The 22,941-nt window shown below is 39.7% G+C and overlaps 1 protein-coding gene across 3 annotated transcripts in view; it reads right to left on the reverse strand.

Moving 5' to 3' along the window:
- The window catches only part of bag6l (BCL2 associated athanogene 6, like), a 28,734-nt gene extending 9,589 nt beyond the window's left edge, over positions 1–19,145 (reverse strand). Inside the window, exons 1-16 of one of the 3 annotated variants that reach the window (XM_051670577.1) lie at positions 19,023–19,145; positions 18,457–18,557; positions 18,156–18,273; positions 17,563–17,774; positions 17,358–17,429; positions 15,952–16,074; positions 15,626–15,780; positions 15,400–15,529; positions 15,088–15,291; positions 14,773–15,007; positions 14,459–14,521; positions 7,192–7,472; positions 6,749–6,827; positions 6,527–6,663; positions 5,535–5,814; positions 1,169–1,338 (exon numbers count right to left, since the gene is read on the reverse strand). In XM_051670577.1, coding sequence (XP_051526537.1) covers positions 1,169–1,338; positions 5,535–5,814; positions 6,527–6,663; positions 6,749–6,827; positions 7,192–7,472; positions 14,459–14,521; positions 14,773–15,007; positions 15,088–15,291; positions 15,400–15,529; positions 15,626–15,780; positions 15,952–16,074; positions 17,358–17,429; positions 17,563–17,774; positions 18,156–18,273; positions 18,457–18,534 — 2,337 coding nt within the window. In that variant the 5' untranslated portion in view covers positions 18,535–18,557; positions 19,023–19,145. Of the gene's footprint in view, positions 1–1,168; positions 1,339–5,534; positions 5,815–6,373; positions 6,664–6,748; positions 6,828–7,191; positions 7,473–14,458; positions 14,522–14,772; positions 15,008–15,087; positions 15,292–15,399; positions 15,530–15,625; positions 15,781–15,951; positions 16,075–17,357; positions 17,430–17,562; positions 17,775–18,155; positions 18,274–18,456; positions 18,558–19,022 lie in introns of all 3 variants that reach the window. The other 2 variants (XM_051670576.1, XM_051670578.1) reach the window with 2 other exon arrangements.
- Positions 19,146–22,941: the final 3,796 nt, after the last annotated feature.

Consider the following 22,941-nt stretch of genomic DNA (forward strand, 5'->3'; position numbering starts at 1 on the left):
AATACAGGCTGCTCTGGAAAAAGACAGTGTGGTTGTTTCAAGGAGCACAATACGACGATACTTGAACAAAAATGAGCTGCATGGTCGAGTTGCCAGAAAGAATGTGCCAATGCCGCAAAAAAGCCTGGTTACAATATGCTCGACAACACCTTGAAACGCCTCACAGCTTCTGGCACCCTGTAATTTGGAGTGACAAGACCAAAATAGAGCTTTATGGTCACAACCATAAGCGCTATGTTTGGAGAGGGGTCACCAAGGCCTATAGTGAAAAGAATACCATCCCCACTGTGAAGCATGGTGGTGGCTCACTGATGTTTTGGGGGGGTGTGAGCTCTAAAGGCACGGAGAATCTCAGAAAATACTGGCAGACAATTTGCATTCTTCTGCACGAAAGCTGCGCATGGGACGCTCTTGGACTTTCCAGCAGGACAATGACCCTAAGCACAAGGCCAAGTTGACCCTCCAGTGGTTACAGCAGAAAAAGGTGAAGGTTCTGGAGTGGCCATCACAGTCTCCTAACCTTAATATCATCGAGCCACTCTGGGGAGATCTCAAACGTGCGGTTCATGCAAGACGACCAAAGACTTTGCCAAGACAAATGGGCAGCTATCCCACCTGCAAGAATTTGGGGCCTCATAGACGACTATTACAAAAGACTGCACGCTGACATTGATGCTAAAGGGGGCAATACACAGTATTAAGGACTAAGGGTATGCAGAATTTTGAACTGGAGTCATTTCATTTTTTTCTTTGTTGCCATGTTTTGTTTTATGATTGTGCCATTCTGTTATAACCTACAGTTGAATATGAATCCAATAAGAAATAAAAGAAATGTGTTTTGCCTGCTCACTCATGATTTCTTTAAAAATGGTACATATATTACCAATTCTCCATGGGTATGCAAACTTTTGAGCACAACTGTATTAAGAATATAAACAAAGTATACAATAATATGAAAATTTTATATACGATTTTGTTCAAAAGGTAAAATAATATTGGGAATAATAATATTTTGATTTGTTCATCAAAAATGGCAAGAACATTAGTGGCAGTTGACAATTAGACATCATGCAACCTTTGAACATTTGATAGTATGTAATATCATAATCCCTTTACATCATGGAATCTAATGTAGTAGTCAAGGCCACCGGTGACAGCTCAGACTCACAGCTATGTTGGCGTCGGTGGGTTCTCGGCCCTGCAGATAGTGCTCCGTGAAGAAGGCTGTGAGCTGGGGCTGGATGCGGCTCAGAGGCTGAGGATTACCATGCAGCAGCAGCACCATGTCCACCATAGAGAAACTCTGACAAACCAGAGACAGAAGATCTCCAAAGAAACCTACCAAACAATCAGGCACAGTGCATCAAACCACTAAGCAAACAAACCTTAAAGGGACAGTTCACCCAAAAATGAAAGTTCTCTCATAATTTACTCTCCCTAATGCCATCCCAGATGTGTATGACTTGCTTTCTTCTGCTGAACACAAAGATTTTTAGAAGAATATCTAATCTCTGTTGGTCCTTACAATGCAAATGAATGGGTACCAAAAATTGTAAGCTCCAAAAGAACATAAAGGCAGCATAAAAGTAATCCATATGACTCCAATGGTTAAATCCATGTTTTCAGAAGCGACATGATAGGCGTGGGTAAGAAACAGATCAATACTGAAGTCCTTTTTTACTATCAATCTCCACTTTAACATTCTTCTTTTTTGTTTTTGGTGATTCGCATGCTTTGTGCATATCGCCACCTACTGGACCGGGAGGAGAATTTATAGTAAAAAAAGGGCTTTAATAATGATCAGTTTCTCACCCACATCTAACATATTGCTTCTGAAGATATGGATTTAACAACTGAAGTCTTATGGATTAGTTTTATGCTGCATTTATATGCTTTTGGAGCTTCAAAAGTTCTTGCCACCATTCACTTGGATTGTGAGGACCTACAATAGCTGAATATTCTTCTAAAAATCTTTGTTTGTGTTCAGCAGAAGAAATTCATACACATCTGAGATGGCATGAGGGTGAGTAAATTATGAGAGAATTTTCATTTTTGTAAATGGAAACAACAGCAGGGATTCAGAAGTAAACATTACATAATTTTTCTCCATTGAACAATTTTTTTTAACATTTACTTACAAACCTTTCAAGACAGTCCTACAATAAGCTTCACACACTTTTGAGATTATTACACAATTTAGAAGACATAAGTGTGATTTCAAATTCATTGTTGTAGAATGAGCTCTCAAGCCCTCCGGAGGTCGCAACCCCCGACTATTATAACTTATTATAATAGCTTCCACTACCCAACGTGACAGGCACTGTCGTGATATGGGTCTGCCTTTACGAGAATCAGCCCAAGAAACAAAAGACTGATTACTCTTCCTCAATGTCTTGGTTCTCTCCACGTACAAACAGAGTACGAACTGGACACAGACAATTAAGCCGTTCATCCACCGACGAGGAAACTGGTGGCAGGTGAAAAGCTAGCAAGTCCACCGGTTTACAACTGATCGCAGAGTCGCTCACCTTAGGCACAAATGCTGGATTCGTTTTAAGAGATACTCTCGACAAATCCACCAAAAAGCGCATACAAGAGTTATGTACAGACAAAGCATGGAGTTCACTAACTCGCTTCGCAGTCATCAGAGCCAGTAACAAAGCTGCCTTTAGCGAAAGGAGCTTCAATTCCATACTTTCAACTGGCTCGAAGGGAGGCTGAGAAAGCGGATTTAGAACCACGGACAGATCCCATGATGGAACTAGTGGTTTTAACACCTTGTTCAAACGCCGAGTGCCCCTCATAAACCAGCAAACAAGCAGGTGTTGACCTATTGTACTCAAGTCAATTCCCAAATGAAAGGCCGTTATGGCAGCGAGATAAACCTTGACATTAGAAAAGGCCCTGCCTTTTTCCAAAAGTTCCAGAAGACAACACAAAACGTCTGTCACCGAATATAAAATGGAACAATGTGTCTGTGCACACCACTGCTCAAACACACTCCATTTCCAATTGTACGCGGAGCGCGTTGAGGCAGCCCTCACGCTCTGAATTGTTTCAATTACCCTCGAGGGTATACCCGTGACACTCAAATTTAGCCGGCTCACCGGCCAAGCCCAAAGAGCTACTCGGTTGGGGTGAAATTATTCCCCCCGTACTTGCGACAGCAAGTCCCTGCGCAGCGAGAGGGGCCAAGGCTGGCCGTACAAGAGTTGTATTTTTTCTGCCAGCCACAGTTTTCCTGGCCAGTACAGGGTGATCAGTATGATTCAGTGACCTTATTCTCTTCCTCTTCTTAGAGTTGGAATGATTCAGCTCAGTGGGGGAAACACATAAAGTAGCGCATATGGCCACGGATGCGCTAGAGCATCCACACCCATAGGAGCACCATCTCTCGCCAGAGAGAAGAACAGATTGCCCACCTCTAAAATGGGTTGGGAACCCTGAACGTGATGGCTGCGGAGTTCGAGCAGTGACTTTTCGGGGAAGGCAAGTTTCAAACGCCTCCCCATCTTTCTTCCTTGAATCGCACTGCTGCCGCATCGTAGAAACTGTAGCCTTGAAAAGGGCTTTCAGTTCCACTGGGGCGTCGATGAAGTCAGTCTTATCTTATTTTTATTTTTTTTTTCTTTATTTATCACACATTATACGTTTTTGCACATATACAGTGAAATTCTTTTTTCACATATCCCAGCTAAGCTGGGGTCAGAGTGCAGGGTAAGCCATGATACGGCGCCCCTGGAGCAGAGAGGGTCAAGGGCCTTGCTCAAGGGCCCAACAGTGGCATCTTGAACCCCCGACCTTCTGATCAGTAACCCAGAGCCTTAACCGCTGAGCCACCACTGCCCCACTTTCTCTCTCAGACAAACCCAGCCAAAGGGTCCGTTCACCCACGACGGTGAGACCCATGCTGCGGCTGCAGCTCTGGACAGCTCCTCTTGACGTGCGCAGGTTGAGATCCGCAATGACTCAGATCTCCACTAACAATGCCGCGTCCTGCACCCCGGCGTCAATCTGCCACCCCATCTCCTCCATCAGCTCAGCCTGATATGCTGTGAGGAGCGAGGTGGCATTAACTTCTGATAAATGGAGACCAAAAATCTCTCCATTCATCCTGGCAATAAAGGGGGAGCGGACGAAAAAGCCACCCGACAATCGGGGTGGAGGTGATTCGCCACCGATGCCTTGATTGGAGGGGGGCTGGACATCCCTAGATCATCCATCCCGTGCACATCCAGCCTAGAGAATCCTTTAACAGGCACTCTGAGAAAACCGCTTGTCCCAAAAACATTGCATCTCCGTGACGCACGCTGGGACAGCAGGAATCAATTGTTCTTCCCTGTCCCCCGCCAAAAGGGCAGATTCAAAGAGGGGAGGCAGATCGGTGGAAACTTTGTCCATTAAATTGCCCCAGCTGCTCTGTTCCTGTGGCTGGGGTGGGGGGTCTTTATCCGCTGGCGGCGGAGAAAAACAGGGATCCCATTATTCGACAGCACGACCTGCACCCTCCTTTACAAAAATTGCCGTATGAACCGGGAACAGTCGGGCAACACTCAGGATTTGTGAGTGCAGCCTGCAAATGTCTGACCCTGAGACATATGACCCCGAGATATTCGCAAAAGGAAAAAAGCCATGCTCTGCGACGTACCTGAATGGCTCGTCTAACGAACTGTTTAGTGACCACTCCTTGCGAGTCCTGCTGAGGACAGCTTCCAATAATCTTCACGGGGAAGAGAACGAGAATGAAGAAGAGACCTGTGGCGGTGTCTTATATAGGGATGTGGGGCTCCCTTATCACTGCTGTAATTGGTCTGTCAGCTGACAGACATGGTGTCACTGCTTCCAGTATCGGATACGCATGAGGTGAATTCCCACAGTGAGACACCGAATGAATGTTAGAAAAAGAACTGAAGAGGAACATTTAGATCTACTAAAGCCCTCTCATAATATCATTATTAGTGATTTTTGCATAGTGTCCCGTTCACAAATGATGCTTAAAGTCCCTATTACTTTGTTTCCATTCCATTCAACTCCTTGAAGGACAACTTTCACCCACTATCTTTACTTTGTACTCGCATCCAGAGATGCCTGCGGTTAAATTGGAGGAGGAATGGGCATGAGACAAATACATGGTAAAGTCAGACAGGGTATTAGACGCTGCTTCTAAATCTTTATTTGCCGAGTAGAGTGAGTAACATAAGAAGAAAGCATTTCTGGCATATTTTTTAGATATCTCAACAAAGCAAAAACACCAATTACAGACTTTGGTGCCATTCTCACTTTCTCAGCCTTTCTCCGCTTCTTCAGAACGCAACGACTGACGCTCTTCGCATGCACAGGTTTGGTTCGGAACACATGTAATGCACATGCAAACGAATATTTGTATCGGATTGCAAAGTTTAGGGGACATATAAACAGTACATTCGAAATCTGCAATTGGATTGAATTTAATCGGATTGACAAAAATTAGTGCATGTAAACGTAGCCACTGCAGAACTTCCCCAATCTCTCCACAGCGATACCAGCTCACTCACCCACTGCATCTCCAGCACCAGGTGTGAAGAGGTTGCTGGTCTGGGAGAGTCTCTGGATAAACTGGGCGATGCTCTCTGTGTTACCCTGACCAGCCCCCAGAGAGCCCATCATGGTGGACAGGACCCCCTGCACGATGCCTGTGAAGAGCTCAGGGCTCAGGGTCTCTCCACCTCCACTGGGAGGCTGGGGGGTAGTTTGTACAGCTCCTGATGGGGCAGAGGGTGTGGCTTGTGGATTTGCAGACTGTTGATTTGGTGGAGGAAAAACAGGCTGACCAGACTGGAGAGAAAACAGGAAGCTCAACTGAACAAATCTGTCATGATCAGATTACAAAAACACATTCAATGATCAGCTCCCTTTTAATTCCACAATGCCAGGGCATTGCTGTGAGATTCTGATAGTTTTTAAAGCAATGCTATGCAATTGTTGGGATGTTGTGGGTGGTTGGAAGTGTGTTACTAGGTGGTTGCTTACTGGCCCAGGTCAAAAGAGCCCATCCCCATGTCTTTATGCTACATGGCCCCCAATATGGCTTGTGTCTGTCCCTCAATTTAGGTCTAAGGGATATTTGTTGCCTGTTTTATTGTCCACCAGGATTTCTTTTCTTTTTTTTTTTTTTTTTTAAGTCTGATCACTTTGAAAAATAATAGCAAATCTCTCCTCAACAAGTTACATGATTTGAGGTATCATTTAAGGACAAAAGACAAACAGTGCAGGACGTTCGTTATGCAATGCTAACAATTTGGTTTAGAAATTTATTTAAATCCCTAACCCAAAGTGTGAGCAACAGTAATACTGACACTTGCATAAGCATGTACCACTTATAAAAAGCAGTCACCTGAATGAACTCAGTTAAGCCTTGGATGAAGGCAGGGACACCTGGCACAGTCACTGTAATGGTAGGAGCACCTCCAGACACTCCTCCACCCACTCCAACTCCTGCCAAAAGAGAGCCCAGCAACTGAGCAAAGTTATCCCCTGAGCTGCCCACCTGGGACTGACCCACAGATGCCGTGCTGGTGGTGTGGGTGGATGTCTGACCAGACGTATTGGCAGAGGATGGTGGAGCGGTGGAGGAGGATGAGAAAGAGAAGGAATGGGATGATGAGGTAGTGGATGTCTGCACCCCTGAGGATGAAAAACACATGTTCATAAAGTAATAATTGTGTAGAAGATCTTAAATAGGAACTGAATAAGACCAAGGGTCTCTTACCTGTGTGCAATGGCAGTAAAAGCTGGCCAACCAAACCACTGACCATCTGTGTGAGAGGAGAGGATGCCACTGGATTGTCCTTGAGGGTGTTAAAAAAAAAAAACAAAGAAGAGGAATGAAAAAAGATATGTTCTGAAGAAAATGTGAGTGGTACTTGCCCATGCAAAACTCGCTGCCACGATTCTAGGGAGTTCTGGGTGGTTGCTTACTGGTTCAGTTCAAAAGAGCCCACCACAAATCTCTATGATATTCTTTTGCCTGTTGTATCATCCGCCAGGCAAAAATCCTAAGTCTGATTGCTTAGAAAAGTAAATCTCTCCTTATCAAGCTACATATGTCATTCTTGTCTGTAGCACAAACTGTGCGGGATGAGTTCTGTGCTAAAGTTTAACACTTAAGGTTATGGGTTTGTTCAAATCAGTCAGCATTGAAAATGTTCATACTTGGCTAGTCTGTTGACCAGCTGAGGGGGGCACTGCTGTCCGCAGGTTGACGGTGGGCTGGGGGATGCGTGGGGATAAGGAGGGCCGTGTGATGACCACCCTGGCCTGAGGTGGCGGAAGGGCCGGACTCTCTCCACTCTGTGCACCAGTGTCCTGTTGCTGTCCTTGGTGCCCTGCAGAGGCTGCGGTTGCCATGGTAACAACCTGCTGGGAGATCTGATGCATGATGGCCTGCATGAACTCTGGAGGCAGACCTGGAATGTGAACAGGTGCTGTGGAGCCTTAAGAGGACAGATAAATCGAATACCATGAATAGAGACTACCGACACACCTAACATCATTGCATTACCTAAAGCACATTACTGTAATTCTAAACAAAAGAAAACAGACAGCAGCTGATCAACAGCTGCTTTACATCCTATTCAACAAATAATGCTTTGTTAACGTAATAGGCCACCCAAAACTTTACTCAACATCATGTCATTCCAAAACCATGCGACTTTCTTCCATGAAACACAAAGATATTTGAAGAATGTCCAAAGTTCTCTTCAGGGCTGTTACGTTCCATAATCAACAATTGACTAAAACATGAGTCCATACCAATCGTGCACTTTATTCCAAGTTCTCTGAAGCCACACAACAACATTGTGTGAGTAAAAGACTTACATTTCAGTGGCAATTCACTGAAAACGTGAATTGTGTAAATGTGAATAGCTCTCAAATCTCATTCAGTTCAAATATGCCACATTAATATGAGGCTTCAGAATACTTCAGTAGATGATTTACAGTGCCTATAGAAAATCATTATACCCCTTTTGAATAGTCACTTTTTTGTCTTATAGCCTGAAATCAAAACCCATTAATAATAATAATAAAAAAAAAGTCCAGATTTATTTTAAAATTTTGCATAACAACATTGAAGTAACGATGGAAAAAAAGGCAACAGTTCCAAAGATGTATAAAAGATGAAAAACTATAATAACAGGGTTTGAAAAGTGAACATACCCCTTGATTTAATACTCTGTAGAACTACCTTTTCTTTAATTAATTAATTTAATTTTAATTAATTAATTTAATTTTTTTTAATTTTATTTATTTACCACACATTATACATTTGCACATATACAGTGAAATTATTATTATTTTTTTTTTTCTGTTTAATGACAGCCATCAGCAGGGGCGGATCTAGAAATGTTTTTTATGGGGTGGCATGCTTGGTTCTTATGGATTAAGGTACCAAGCTTCATTGCAACAAGTACTAGTTCATTAATTGGAGTCACCATCAAATTACAAATGTCCATGAATTTGCGATACAACTGCTTTTCCACAAAACCACATAGTAACCGTTTTGCTACAGGGCTCCAGACTGTGACCAAAATGGTCGCAAATGCAACCAAAGAAAATTGATTGCGACAATAATTTAAAATCTAGTCGGCATGGGGTCGGGTTATGTGCATTCATATGCATTTCATTAGATATCATCTAGTGAGTTATTGAATACATCTTTATAGCACCAGTGAGCTCACTGCACTGCACGCAACAACAAACCTAGCGCAAGAGAGTCGTGAACACTACTACATTTATACTATATTTTATGTAATTATCTGTAATGTAGATTGTGAAGAGCAGTACTAAATACAATAAAAAACATCTTTTATCTCTTATATTTGTATAAATTATGAAAGGGGTGTGAACATTTGAGACAAAAGGGAATGCAAACTTATCTTCTCAACTACATATACTGTTTATTAAACTTTTGATGAATGGGTTATCAGCTGTCTTCCTTTTCTTCGGCTTTCTATCTAAATCGAGAAAATCTGTGATTTGGCTAATAAAAACAGCCATTTGGTTCCTTAATGTTTCAGTTTAGGAGCCAATGGCTCCTAAGTCATTTTTTTTAGTCAGGAGCCCTGTGCTACTGATTTGCCAACATTAAAAAAAGTTAATTTTTTGCATAATAAAAAAGACATTGTCTATTAAACACATCAACAAATTCTAAATGTTCCTTAGCTTGACATAAGTGGCAATCTGGACTAAACTTCACCACATAATGCAGGCCAATTTTTTTTTTTATTGTGTTAAGTGTACCCATGGATGGAGAGAGCATGCATATCCCATGTTATTCTGCTAATAAAGTCATGTAGGCCTATCACCTTTGTAACAGCTCGAATAAGCCATTTGAAAGCGAACATTAACACAGTTAGCTCTAAAAGATTAATTGTATGGAAAATTTTACTATTGGGGGCAGTGCTACAAAACTCATGAATATTAATTATGTTATGCACTGTAAAATATTCTTTTAAATTACCTGTTTTAATAAACAGTCATTCTTAATGACCGATTTAAGCACACAAATAAATATTTCATATAATATGGTAAATTCATTTCTACATCTACAACTATCAGTCTTGGGATTTTGTTAATCAGTAGATAAATACATATATCAGCACTAAGATTAAGAACATGACTGACTGATCTAGTGGTAACTTTTTTCCTCTAGTTTTTAGAGGTTCCGTGTTCTAATTCGCCCAAATGTAACTTTTTATTTTAATAAAACCAAGATTGCATCTGTACATCAGAGGATGGATGTTACACTTTAAAAATAAAATGCAATAAAAGATGCAGGGAGATGATAGTAGCGGAAACACAGACACATTTATTGATAGTTCTGTATATGAAAAAACAGCGAACTCCGAGGTTCAGCAACAACCACAACCACAAACTACCTGCACCAGCAGCGATAAGCTGGGAAAAAGTCAATGTGCACCTGTGCACCCGTGAACGAAATGGCACAGCTCACGAACACCCGTCTGCCATCGCACAACCCAGCCATGAAACACAGTTTATATAGGGAGGAAACACACTACGCCCCATCAACAATCAGCACCTGGTAACCCCATACCTGAGAGTGATTAAGATAGAAGGAGAGAAAGAGAAGAAGACAGCAGACAGTCTACATACACACAAACAATACTGCCAAGAAGGCCATCACAATGGGGGACATGAAAAAGAGCGTGAGGGGTGGAAAAACTGCTAACACTAACGACACTGATAACAGCCGCAACGAACACTTATCATACCATTCAAAATAACACATTCCAGCGCTGGATCGCCAGTCAAAACACACACAGATGAAATAGAAACTCCTACTCCAGAACTGGAGACGTTTCATTGGGATTATACACATACCTGACGAAAGCTATTTCAAAAACTAAGTAGTGAGGACACGTCTCACCCATCTCAACCCATAACTGACAGCGATGAATCTAATGATCATTCAGTGAATACTTGGAAATAACGGAGAAATTCATATTTTACCTCTTTTTTTCCATGTATTTGTCCATGTGGTCATTGTTGTTGTGGTTGTTGAGGAAATAAGTTCAAAAAACCTCAACCCGCAAAAACCCAAACATTTAACATGCGCTGCAATAGCAAGTACATGATTGGTTGATGCTGTGATTGGCTGCTGCTATAATCAGTTACGTGATTGGCCACTGCTGTTATTTAAGTCTGGTATTTGTAGGGATGAGCGATACCACTCATTTTTTTTCGATCCAATACAAAGTACTTTTTGGCCAAATATCACCGATATCGATACCAATACCAATACCTCTAATAAATTGAATTTTTACGAATTCTTTGGATAAAATTAGAAACTTACATTACTTAAATTTTTTATATATTTATAGGCCTAAACAGAAAATTATTAGGCTGCTTTGTTTACCCTTCATAAATAAGTATAAACCACATATAAAACCTCAAAATTAACCATAGATATTATTATATGGTTACTATTACTAAAACTAAGTTACCATATGGATACTACAGTAATGCTGTAGTAAAACCATGGTTAATTGTATCAAAACCTTGGTTACTGCCAAAAAAATAAAAATAAAAGAAAACATGGTTACTACAGTCATGGTTACTATGGTTAATACAATATTACTACAGTAAACTGTAAAAAGTTTTCATAAGGGTATCATTTATTAACGAGGATTACAGATCATTGTCAATGTTTTATCAACTCTGAATTTAAATAAACCTGTAAAAATTGTCACACAATCCCATTATAATACATGTCAGGTCTAGGTTTGTCATTACTTAATGTGAATAACTCCAGATGCTGTTTTTCTGTCATTACCTCAGGAAAGTACTGTTCCCTCTTTGAACAAGTGCAATCATGACTGAAAGGGTAAGCGCTGTCTGACTGCTGGTGTATTTTAGCATTTCTGCACGTCAAGATGAGTGGAAGAAAAAATAGTTCCGGTGCCATGCAACTATTCGCTCATTTAATTATTTTTTTCCATTTCGAAGCTTATGAGATGCATTAATATTCATGTTATCTAAATAATAAGATCACTATTTAAAAAAAAAAACTTCAGAATCAATATTTTTATGTGAGGATCGATATTCCTGATACCACAGTATCGGAAATATCGACACCTTAGTATCGATCTGCCCATCTCTAGTCATTTGTGCGTTCAGTGAGAGTTGAGGCAGTTCGACATAAATAAAACCCTGTCAACATAAACTATAATATACTTACATTCATATTTAATACGTTTGTATACTTATGCTGGGGTGGCAAATGGATGCCAGATCCGCCCCTGGCCATCAGTCTGTTTGAATATGTCTCTTCTAGCTTCAAGCACCTAGATTGGGAATATTTGCCCATTCTTCCTTGCAGAATTGTTTGAGTTCAGTCAAATTACAGGGTGAGCGGTGATGGACTATCTTCAAGTCCATCCACAGGTTTTCTATTTGATTTAGCTCAGGACTCTGACTTGGCCACTCAAGGTTTTTGACCTTCCTATCCTTAAGCCACTGCGTTGTTTTTCGGCGGTGTGTTTAGGGTCATTGTCATGCTGAAAGGTGAACCACCTACCCAAGCTTGGAGTTCAGTCAAAAAGTTCAATTTTTGTCTCATCTGATCATAATACTTTTTGCCACTTGGCTTTAGAATCCTCCATGGTCAGATGAGACAAAAATTTAACTATCTGGACTGAACTCCAATCGCTATATCTGGAGAAAACTAAACACAGCACACCACCCAGAACATTCAAAACCTACTATGAAGCATGAAGGTGGCAACATTACAGTATGTTGTGGGTGTTTTCTCTTCAGCAGGGACTGGGCAATTGGTCAGGATTGAGGGGGGAAATGAATGTTGCCATGTACACCCAAATTCTAAAGGAAAATCTGTGGGCCTCTGCTCAACAACTGAAGATGGGCAGGTGGTTCACCTTTCAGCACGACAATGACCCTAAACGCACCGCTGAAAAACAACGCAGTGGCTTAAGGATAGGAAGGTCAAAAACCTTGAGTTGCCATGTCAGAGCCCTGAGTTAAATCCAATAAAAACCTGTGGATGGACTTGAAGAGAGCAGTCCATCGCCGCTCACCCTGTAATTTGACTGAATTAGAACAATTCTGCAAGGAAGAATGGACAAATATTCCCAAATCTAGGTGTGCAAAGCTAGTAGAGATACACTATATTGCCAAAAGTATTCGCTCATCTGCCTTTAGATGCATATGAACTTAAGTGACATCCCACTCTTAATCCATAGGGTTTAATATGACGTCGGCCCACCCTTTGCAGCTATAACAGCTTCAACTATTCTGGGAAGGCTTTCCACAAGGTTTAGGAGTGTGTTTATGAGAATTTTTGACCATTCTTCCAGAAGTGCATTTGTGAGGTCAGACACTGATGTTGGACGAGAAGGCCTGGCTCGCAGTCTTCGCTCTAATTCATCCCAAAGGTGCTCTATCTGGTTGAGGTCAGGACTCTGTGCAGGCCAGTCAAGTTCTTCCACACCAAACTCGCTCATCCATGTCTTTATGGACCTTGCTTTGTGTACTGGTGCGTAGTCATGTTGGAACAGGAAGGGGCCATCCCCAAACTGTTCCCACAAAGTTGGGAGCATGGAATTGTCCAAAATCTCTTGGTATGCTGAAGCATTCAGAGTTCCTTTCACTGGAACTAAGGGGCCAAGCCCAGCTCCTGAAAAACAACCCCACACCATAATCCCCCTCCACCAAACTTCACAGTTGGCACAATACAGTCAGACAAGTACTGTTCTCCTGGCAACCGCCAAACCCAGACTCGTCCATCAGATTGCCAGATGGAGAAGCGTGATTCGTCACTCCAGAGAACGTGTCTCCACTGCTCTAGAGTCCAGTGGCGGCGTGCTTTACACCACTGCATCCGACGCTTTGCATTGCACTTGGTGATGTATGGCTTGGATGCAGCTGCTCGGCCATGGAAACCCATTCCATGAAGCTCTCTACGCACTGTTCTTGAGCTAATCTGAAGGCCACATGAACTTTGGAGGTCTGTAGCGACTGACTCTGCAGAAAGTTGGCGACCTCTGCGCACTATGCGCCTCAGCATCCGCTGACCCCGCTCTGTCATTTTACGTGGCCTACCACTTCGTGGCTGAGTTGCTGTCATTCCCAATCGCTTCCACTTTGTTATAATACCACTGACAGTTGACTGTGGAATATTTAGTAGCGAGGAAATTTCACGACTGGACTTGTTGCACAGGTGGCATCCTATCAAAGTACAACGCTGGAATTCACTGAGCTCCTGAGAGCGGCCCATTCTTTCACAAATGTTTGTAGAAGCAGTCTGCATGCCTATGTGCTTCATTTTATATACCTGTGGCCATGGAAGTGATTGGAACACCTGAATTCAATTATTTGGATGGGTGAGCGAATACTTTTGGCAATATAGTGTATATTCAAACAGACTGATGGCTGTTATTAAAGCAAAAATTAGCTCTACGAAGTATTAAATCCAGGGGAATGATCACTTTTAAACCCTGTTATTCTAGTTTTTCATCTTTTATAAATTTTTGGAACCGTTGCCTTTTTTTTGTTACTTGCATGTTGTAAGGAATTTTTTTTTATATATATATTAGACTGTAAAACAAACAAAAAAGTGATTATTCCAAGGGGGTATGATGATGTTATATAGGCACTGTATACAGACTACTTTAATGGATACTTTTTATGGTCCTTTTTGTCCTTTAAGGAGCTTGAGAGCATCTGTCCCAATTCACTTTCACTTTTCATTACATGCTAAATTCTCCTTTTTTGTTACACAGAAGATAGAAAATCATACAGGTTTGGAATGTCATGAGGGTGAGTAAATGATGGCCCAATTTTAATTTTTGGAAAAAGTATTCCTTTAAGACATGTATCGTACAGATTCATTCCGGCATGTCTGTTTGCTGGTTATGGACTATAGAGAGAGGTGGAAACTAACCAGTCTCTCCAGCAGCGCTGGGGTTCTGCTGGCTTTGGCCCTGCAATCCACTGTCTGAATCTGCTGCACAGAAATGCACAGATCAGTGGCTGGCAGTTACACTACAGCCGTCAAGTCCAGGTCTGAGATGGCACCTTTCTGAAGGCTTTTTATACCATGAACTGAATCAATTGTAAATATCAGACAAAAAAAAAAAAAAAAAAGTGTATTTGGGATCATAAGTGTGGCAGACCAGGAATGGACAGCATGGCTGAAACACTTTGCTAAAAACACTGAGGTCTAAAGGGTGCAAGCACAGAGGCAAGGAAACATACCATCAAGGTTCATCTGCATCATGACCACTGGCTCCATGGTCTGGTGAGTGATTCTGATCACTCTTGGAGTCCCCTGACTCTGGCCAGTCTGTTGATTGGCTCCAGTAGTTGGAGGCGGTTGGGCCTGGTCCTGACTCTGTTGCTCTGATTGGCCACTGAGCTGAGAGGGCTGGGCCTGACCGTCACTTGCCTGTCTGCCATTAGATGTCATAGTGACTGTTGTGCCAAGGTTAATCTGGAAGAATTGTTCTGTCAACCTGATTGCTTAAAGCGCTTTTTCATTTCAGAAGTAACTTTCTCTAAACGTTAGCTTACCGGAATGGGAATATGGGGCAGTCCACTCTGCAGTACGACAGGGGAACTGTAGTGAGAGATTGACCGCACCACATGTAAATGGCGGGGAGGTTGAGCAGATAAATTGCAGCGAAGGTCACTCAGAGCTACCAAGGTATTGCCAAGAAGATGGAGTGATTCTCCAATCAAATTTAGAGTGCGCTGATCTTCCTCACGTTCTTGTGTCTGTCATGGAAAGAATAACAAACTTTTCAGCTAATGAAAGCAGCCATATTTACAATGCACATGAAAATATATATGATTTTATGTAATGTTAGGAAATCTTGTTCATACATTGTTATTGTAATCAGCAGAACTGGCAGCTCCAAGGATGGAATGTGTCCTCTCCATGAAAGGACGGATTCTCTCCTCCACCCTCCGCACCTCTGAAAGAACTTCCACTAGTTCCAATGGGCTCGGGTGACTGTTGACAAAGACAGAGACTTTAAATGAAGACACATGTTCAAAGACACATAACTTAGACTTAAATGAACAAGAAGAAAGTATGTTCCTCTCTTACTTTGGTCCAGATTGAGTTGGTCCCTCTATTTGTGTAGTGGAGGTTGAGGATGAGGAAGGTGGAGGTGGGGAGGTGTCCATTGGTTGTGCTGAGAATGATGAAGATGACTGAGGAGGTGGTGCGGTCTCCTGTTGAGACGCTTCACTTGACTGACCCTGAAACAGAGTCAAAATTGTAAGAATTATTTTAATACTGGTAACTGAAAATAAGCCTGGATTGCATTTCCTCTATTGGTATACATCATATCAGCACACTAAAAAGATCAAAACTACAAATATTTCTTATTGCATTTGTTTATTTTGGATATCAAGGTCAGAAAGACTAACCTCAAGTCTGTGGATTAAAGCCTGAGTCTCTCGCAGCAAGTTTTCAGCCAACTGGAGCCTCATCCTGGGCTCGCTTTGCATTGATTGGTCCACGTTGATATGGACATCCACTGAGTCACTGCTCTGTGAGGGTGGAAATTAATGATTCTAGATGAGTTCAGAGATAACCTTTCATTTCAAACAATAGGCTATGGCTAAATAGAGCAACAGTGCTTCTAATAGAAAAATATTTTAAGTGCTTTCTGACTAAATCTCTAGTAGTAGGATTGATATACCATAGGGATGAGATTCATAAGGAATTTAAATGATGAATTTTGTAAGTAAGTAATTTTTAGAAATAAGAAATGCAATTCTTTTTGCATTTATTGCCCTCATAAGTTTTGATTCACTAAAAGAACAGGCTCATAAGAGTCATACGTTCAGGAATCGGACTACACTGGTCATGCTAGATGTTTTTGATTCTCTAAAAGAACCAGCTCATAAGAGTCATACGTTCAGGAATCCGACAACACTGGTCACGCTGCATGTTTTTTGATTCGCTAAAAGAACCGGCTTATTTGAGTGACTCCAGTCAGGTCTCCTAAGCAACCAAATTGGCCCGGTTGCTAGGGAGGGTAGAGTCAAATGGGGTAACCTCCTCTTGGTCACTATAATGTGGTTCTCGCTCTTGGTGGGGCACATGGTGAGTTGTGCGTGGATGCGCGTTACCGCGGAGACATAGCGCATGTGGAGGCTTCACGCTATTCTCCGCGGTAACGCGCTCAACAAGCCACGTGATGAGCGGATTGACAGTCTCAGATACGGAGGCAACTGAGATTCGTACTCTGCCACCCAGACTGAGAACCGGCTCATAAGAGTAATTCGTTAGTGAATCGGACAACACTGGTCACGCTGCATGTTTTTGATTCACTAAACGAACCGGCTCATAAGAGTCATTTGTTCGTGAATTCGACAACAATGGTCACACTGCATGTTTTTGATTCACTAAAAGAACCGGTCCATAGAGTAATTTGTTCACAAATCGGACTACACTGGTTGCACTGTATGTTTTTGATTCTCTAAAAAGTGCTGGCTCATAAGAGTAATTCATTCTGGAATCAGACAACACTAGTCACGCTGCATGTTTCTGATTCACGAAAATGAACCGGCATATAAGAGTCTGTAAATTCACTTCAGGACACTAGCACTTCAGGGAACACTGTCAGAGTATTTAAGAGCAGTAATCCGTCCATATTGGCAGATCTATACACGTTTAAGAACAGTTAACAAATCTGAAATTGATGAAAATCTTTCAATTCCGGACTTTAAAAAAAAAAAAAAAGGGAACGGGTTCTCAGTTTCCCACAATAATTATATTAAAAGGATGTTTAAAAGAATATGTGGTTTGTAGGATGTTGATGACTCACTCCTGTGCTGGTGCTCACTCTAACATTACGCCCCATTTCTCCAACACCAGCCAGCATCTGCTGCACTGACATCTAGAAGGTGGGATTATAGACAGATTGCTTTTAATAACAAACTCATGTGCATACTCTTGACAGTGCCTATTTTATGTTAAGTTTTCACATATCGCACGCACACAAACACACACTGTAAAAAAGGTACTGTAACCTGTATTTGCTGTGGATCCATGATGTTCACCGGTAAGTTAAATGTCCCCATCATGACATAGTTGTTGGCATTACGGTCGTGGGAGGATTGAGAGGAGGAGGATCCACCATCCATTGCACCTGAGGAGCTGGAAACACCACCTCCTCCACCCGCAGACTGATTGCTCTGAGGAGGTGCTCGCTCCACAAGATGAATGACTTTTCCATCAACATCTGGAAAAAAAAAAAAGACCAACATATGAACATGCTCCATAGAACCTTGGGAAATTATCACTCATATAATTTCAACAAAAACTATTTTGACTATTTTTATGTTTGATCTAAATGTATTTATCTATATTTATTATTAAGTGTTTTTGACTTTCTTATAAACTGGACATATTGCATTAAGGTTACAGTACAGTTAGAAATACAAATAGAGTATGACAACACAAGTGGCTATAAAAATGCATTACAACAGACAATTGCCCTGGTAATATTATAAAGTGGATTGTCTGATCCTTTCAGGCTCTCTATTTTTGTCTTTTGGTAGATACAAATTCACAAGCTACAAACTACAAATGACAAAAACATTGAAAACAACACATGACTCACTGTATTCTGTGAGTGTCCTCTCGTCCTGCAGCACTTTACCCTGGTAGATCAACCTCTGTTTATCCAATGGAATTTCAACAGAGGAAGCGATGTGCTCCTTAAATTGCTTCACTGTCCACTGAGAGAGAGAAAGAATGGTCTTAATTTGAAGTTAAGATATAATGTTAATATAGTTGTTTTTATCTACATAAAACTGTATTTACCAGCGTTTCACTATAGTCTATGAGCATAAACTCACGAATGAATCGCGTAATTGTTACATACATGATTAATAACACTCATGTAACACACAGGGACACACCTCTCCCCTGACAGTGAACGTCCTGCTCTGGGAATCCAGAGTTTTCACTGTCACCTCTATGGTTCCTGGTTCCTCCATGATCTCCTTGTGGCTCAAAATATCTTATAAAAGACGAGAAGATCAAGAATGTATCTACCAGTGATTCCAGGGTTAGTCCCTGTTACTAAACAACTGCAATGTATCATCCCATCTGCACTGCTAGTGACAATATTATAACGCCCCCATTACAATAAACGAAGCTGTGAACTAATTAGAAACGTCGTTAGCTTGCACTACTCGATTATCATAATAGCGTCCTAAATTTGCCATAGTAACGTCGTGCGCTACCAGACGAGGGCTAAATTACCATCATCGTATCATCTATATAATAAAGACAAGAATAATTCCAATGTACAACATTTTAATACAGCGTATGGCCCATATTAATGCATATATGTCATTAGTTATACGTTACTGCTGCTGATAAATCCATAACGCTGTTGTTCCTAGTTAAGCATAATTAAATGCTAAATATGGATAACTGCAGAAATTATTTGGTTCCGAAACGCTCGGGATTAATATCTTACTTGTATCTTATTTCTGTGGTAGACCGACGATTCGGAGCTCTTAATTGTAATGATTTTATCTTGTAAAACAGCTGAAGGGACGTAGCTAGCTAATCCCAAACAGTTCTCACAGGAAGTGACGTCACGTTCACTTCACGAGCTGGAAAATCATTTTAAAATAGCGTCAAAAATCCAAAAAAAATAAATAAATAAATAATAATAATTTTATATATATATATATATATATATATATATATATATATATATATATTACACACATATAACACACCGTTTTTATTTAATGACTGAAAATTTAATTAAAGATATGACACAATGTGGTTTGTGGTTTCTCATTTAATTTATGATAACTTTATATTTCTGAGGGGCACATATGCGTGTTTAGATTGCGGAGGTAAAAAAGAAAAAGAAAAAAAACTCGCGCATGCGCATTCTGTTAAGATGCTTCCGCCTGTGATTTTTTGCTCGCGTCTCAGCGTATTAATGATGGAAAGCATTAGAAATGTAAATAGTTTTAATAATATAACATCATCATCATCATTATTATTATTATTATTATTATTATTGAGTGACTCTAGGTGTAAATACCTGCCGCATAGTGTTTCTATTTGCACTGAAATAGTTCTGGTGGGAACAAAGAAATTAAAGACAACTGCTCCTTGAGTGTCTCTACAATGGTTAGGTGTGATAAGACATTGTAAATGTGCTTTTTCCATGTGGGTGACCTGGGTTCTAATCCTCCTTTTGACCCAGTTTTCCCCATCCTGTTTCCTGTCTCCACTCTTAATATAATAATAAATAAAATGAATGCAGTGATAGGGTGGTGTAGGGTGTCTGTCACTGTGGGACTCTAAATAAACACAATGCAGTGATGCCCTGTTAGTATTTAATTAGAGGTGCAAATAGTATCTGTCTAACAAAACTTGCACTTTGTGCAAAGATGTTGCTATTTACACTTAGTGCAAACAGCCTCTTTTATTATTATTATTATTATTATTAAGAAATCCTGTTGTCTTCTTGAAATCTCATATAGCATCCCATATTTCTTGGATAGAGTAATATTTTGACATAAATTCATGTTAAGGCATATATTACTTTAAATCACAGATTCTGTTATTGTGACTTAATTTACATTCATAGTAATTCATAGTAAAAAAAGTGTTTGTGTTGAAAAGAACTAGCTGCTGTTTAAAGACATTTATCCCTTTTAGAGCTGGAAAATGTCAAACAAATCTTGTGGAGATCTTGTTTGTGTTCTGCAGCTCAGTTGAATCGCAAGTAAAAATGCAAACAAATGTGTCCGCACTCAAGATATACTGTACGTCCACTGAAGTGCGGATGCAATCTTTGTTTATTAAAATATAAAGTTGCAATTAAGTGAATTAGAACCCCGGGCTTTATATATAATAGTTAAAATATTACCACTTCACCACCCAGTCAGCCTTTCAGCACCTGAACTGATTGATGTACTTCTCAGTGACCAATGATATCTCATGACAGACAGCAGCAGACGTAGAGCTAAAGTCATCAAATTTATTTTGTGAAATATTTACATTAGAGCTTAAACTTATCATCAAAACAGACTATTTAAAATAATCTTTTACGAGCTCTCCTCGTTGCTGTGCGACTTCAAATTAACGAAGTGCAAGAATCTCGCGAGATTGACGAGACGGATCCCTTCTAGACACGACCCATGGGAGACCACAGCAAATATATATTTTTTGCTTACCCGTTTCAGCAGTATCCGTTTGCTCAAACAGCAAAAGAAAAAGTCTACTGTTATGTTTCCACATGAGGAAAAAAAAAATAGAGAGCGGTGGATTACAAAATTCAGAAGAGAGAAGATGCCAAATTTACTCCTCAGCAGCTGTATTGGAAACACAAGAGTAGCTGATTTCTAAACTAATTCCAGGGTCAAGTCAAGTCATGTTTATTTGTATAGCGCTTTTCTCAACACACATTATTTCAAATCAGCTTTACAGATATGCTTCAACAGAAAAAGCTGTAATATAGTAATGTCTTCGAGTCACAGTGCGGTTTAATAAAATAAATAAATAAATAAAAGAATAAATAAAAATTGTAAATTCAAATAAATAATAGAAAATAATTATATTTATATTTAGAACCCCAGTGAGCAAGCCTAAGGCGACTGTGGCAAGTAACACAAAATCCATAAGATGTTGGTTAATGGAGAAAAATAACCTTAGGGGAAACCAGGCTCACTATGGGGGCCAGTTTCCCTCTGGCTAAACAGCATGAATACAATGCCAATATTAGTTATTTATGTGTAGTATAAGTCAAGATTTAAAATTAATAAACTAAGTAAGTGTTAGGGGCCAATGTTTAAACAAAAAGCTTTTGTATTAACTGTAAGATTAATTACTAAAGTCTCAGAATTTACGTTCTTAATTAACTGCGGAAGTGCAAACAGATGCATTATTTTGTTATTTGGCTGATGAAGACTGCAATTAATTTATTAACTATTTATTCCATTTTAAAAGTGTAGTCCATCCTTTGACCAAGGTGATGCATGCATAGGTCAGTAAGGTGCACTGCAGTTCGACTGTAAGCCCATGGCAAACTAATTTCCGGTGGAGTCCATTTTACGTCCAGGTTTCAGGCAGTGTCCAGTGAAGTATCCCATGTCTGACATTTGGGATAATATAGGGTAATGTAACATAAAGCATAATGATATAAATGTATACTAAATAATTAATAAAAATAAAACAGTTTGCTAGATTTACGCTGCTAAATAAGGCAGAAACGCATCACCACAGCCCGTGAAAAGGGTCCATTTCAAAAGAATTTAAATTTGAACAGAATTTTTTTATTATTTTTATTTTTATTTATTTAATTATTTTTTATTAATGAAAAATTTCTTTTGAATTTCTCAGTGTTGTTTCAGGATGTGTTGTTTGATTTTTATAGCATCAGCAAAAAAAAAGAAAAAAAAAGAGTAATTTGATTATTAAACTTGTTTTGCTGTTTGCCAAAATTCACATTCACATAAGTAAATTCATTAATCAAAAGCCTCTATTTATTGTTTATGAAAAATAAATTATGCAATACATCTAAACCATTTCACTTTCAAAGAACACCAAAGCTCTTAAGACTGTAACCTGTGCTACCTCTTTACATGATTTTGTTTAGTTTTGATACATAATATTTTATGCTTTTATAGATGGTGCCTTTCTTTATCCATTTCTATTGTACATGAATCAGTCTAAGTCTGTACACTTGCACTATTTCAGGTTTTTTTTTATTTATTTATTTTTTTATAAACCCTGGAATGTTTTGTATTATATATATATATATATATATATAATTTAAAAATACCATCAAAAGTCTAAAATATTAAAAAAAATATATTTATTGATTGATTAAACACATATAATGCGCTGCTTTTATAAAATATCACACATGGGCTTGTGGTTTCTTATTTAATTTATGATAACTTTATATTTCCTTACAGCTTAAACACACACAAATTAATTTCATGCAACACAAGCCCACAAATAATAATAATAATAATAATAATAATAATAATAATAATAATAATAATAATAATGTCTCACCATTTTCTACTTTTTGATGAATGGAAAATAAGATGAGTCATTTTGTCATTAGCATGTGTATATTTACACCTACCAACACTCACTTTAATTTATATAAATTACTAAACTGTGCTGTTATAAACCCAGCATGACATAAATTATATGCAATGTGTCTATATATAGGCTAGTGGAATATAATTTGCCTTTTTTATTATTATTTATTTCTTTTATCAGCTATGAGACACAAACACCAGGCTGGAGTGTGTAGAGTAAAAAGACAACTGCTAAAACAAATGAGCAAAACATGGTTTGTGATGAGTGAGATGTGGCAGACAGGATGAGTCGAATGGTACAGAGCTATTTTAAGG

This window comes from Myxocyprinus asiaticus, chromosome 34 (assembly GCF_019703515.2).
Source record: "Myxocyprinus asiaticus isolate MX2 ecotype Aquarium Trade chromosome 34, UBuf_Myxa_2, whole genome shotgun sequence".
NCBI classification, from domain to species: domain Eukaryota; kingdom Metazoa; phylum Chordata; class Actinopteri; order Cypriniformes; family Catostomidae; genus Myxocyprinus; species Myxocyprinus asiaticus.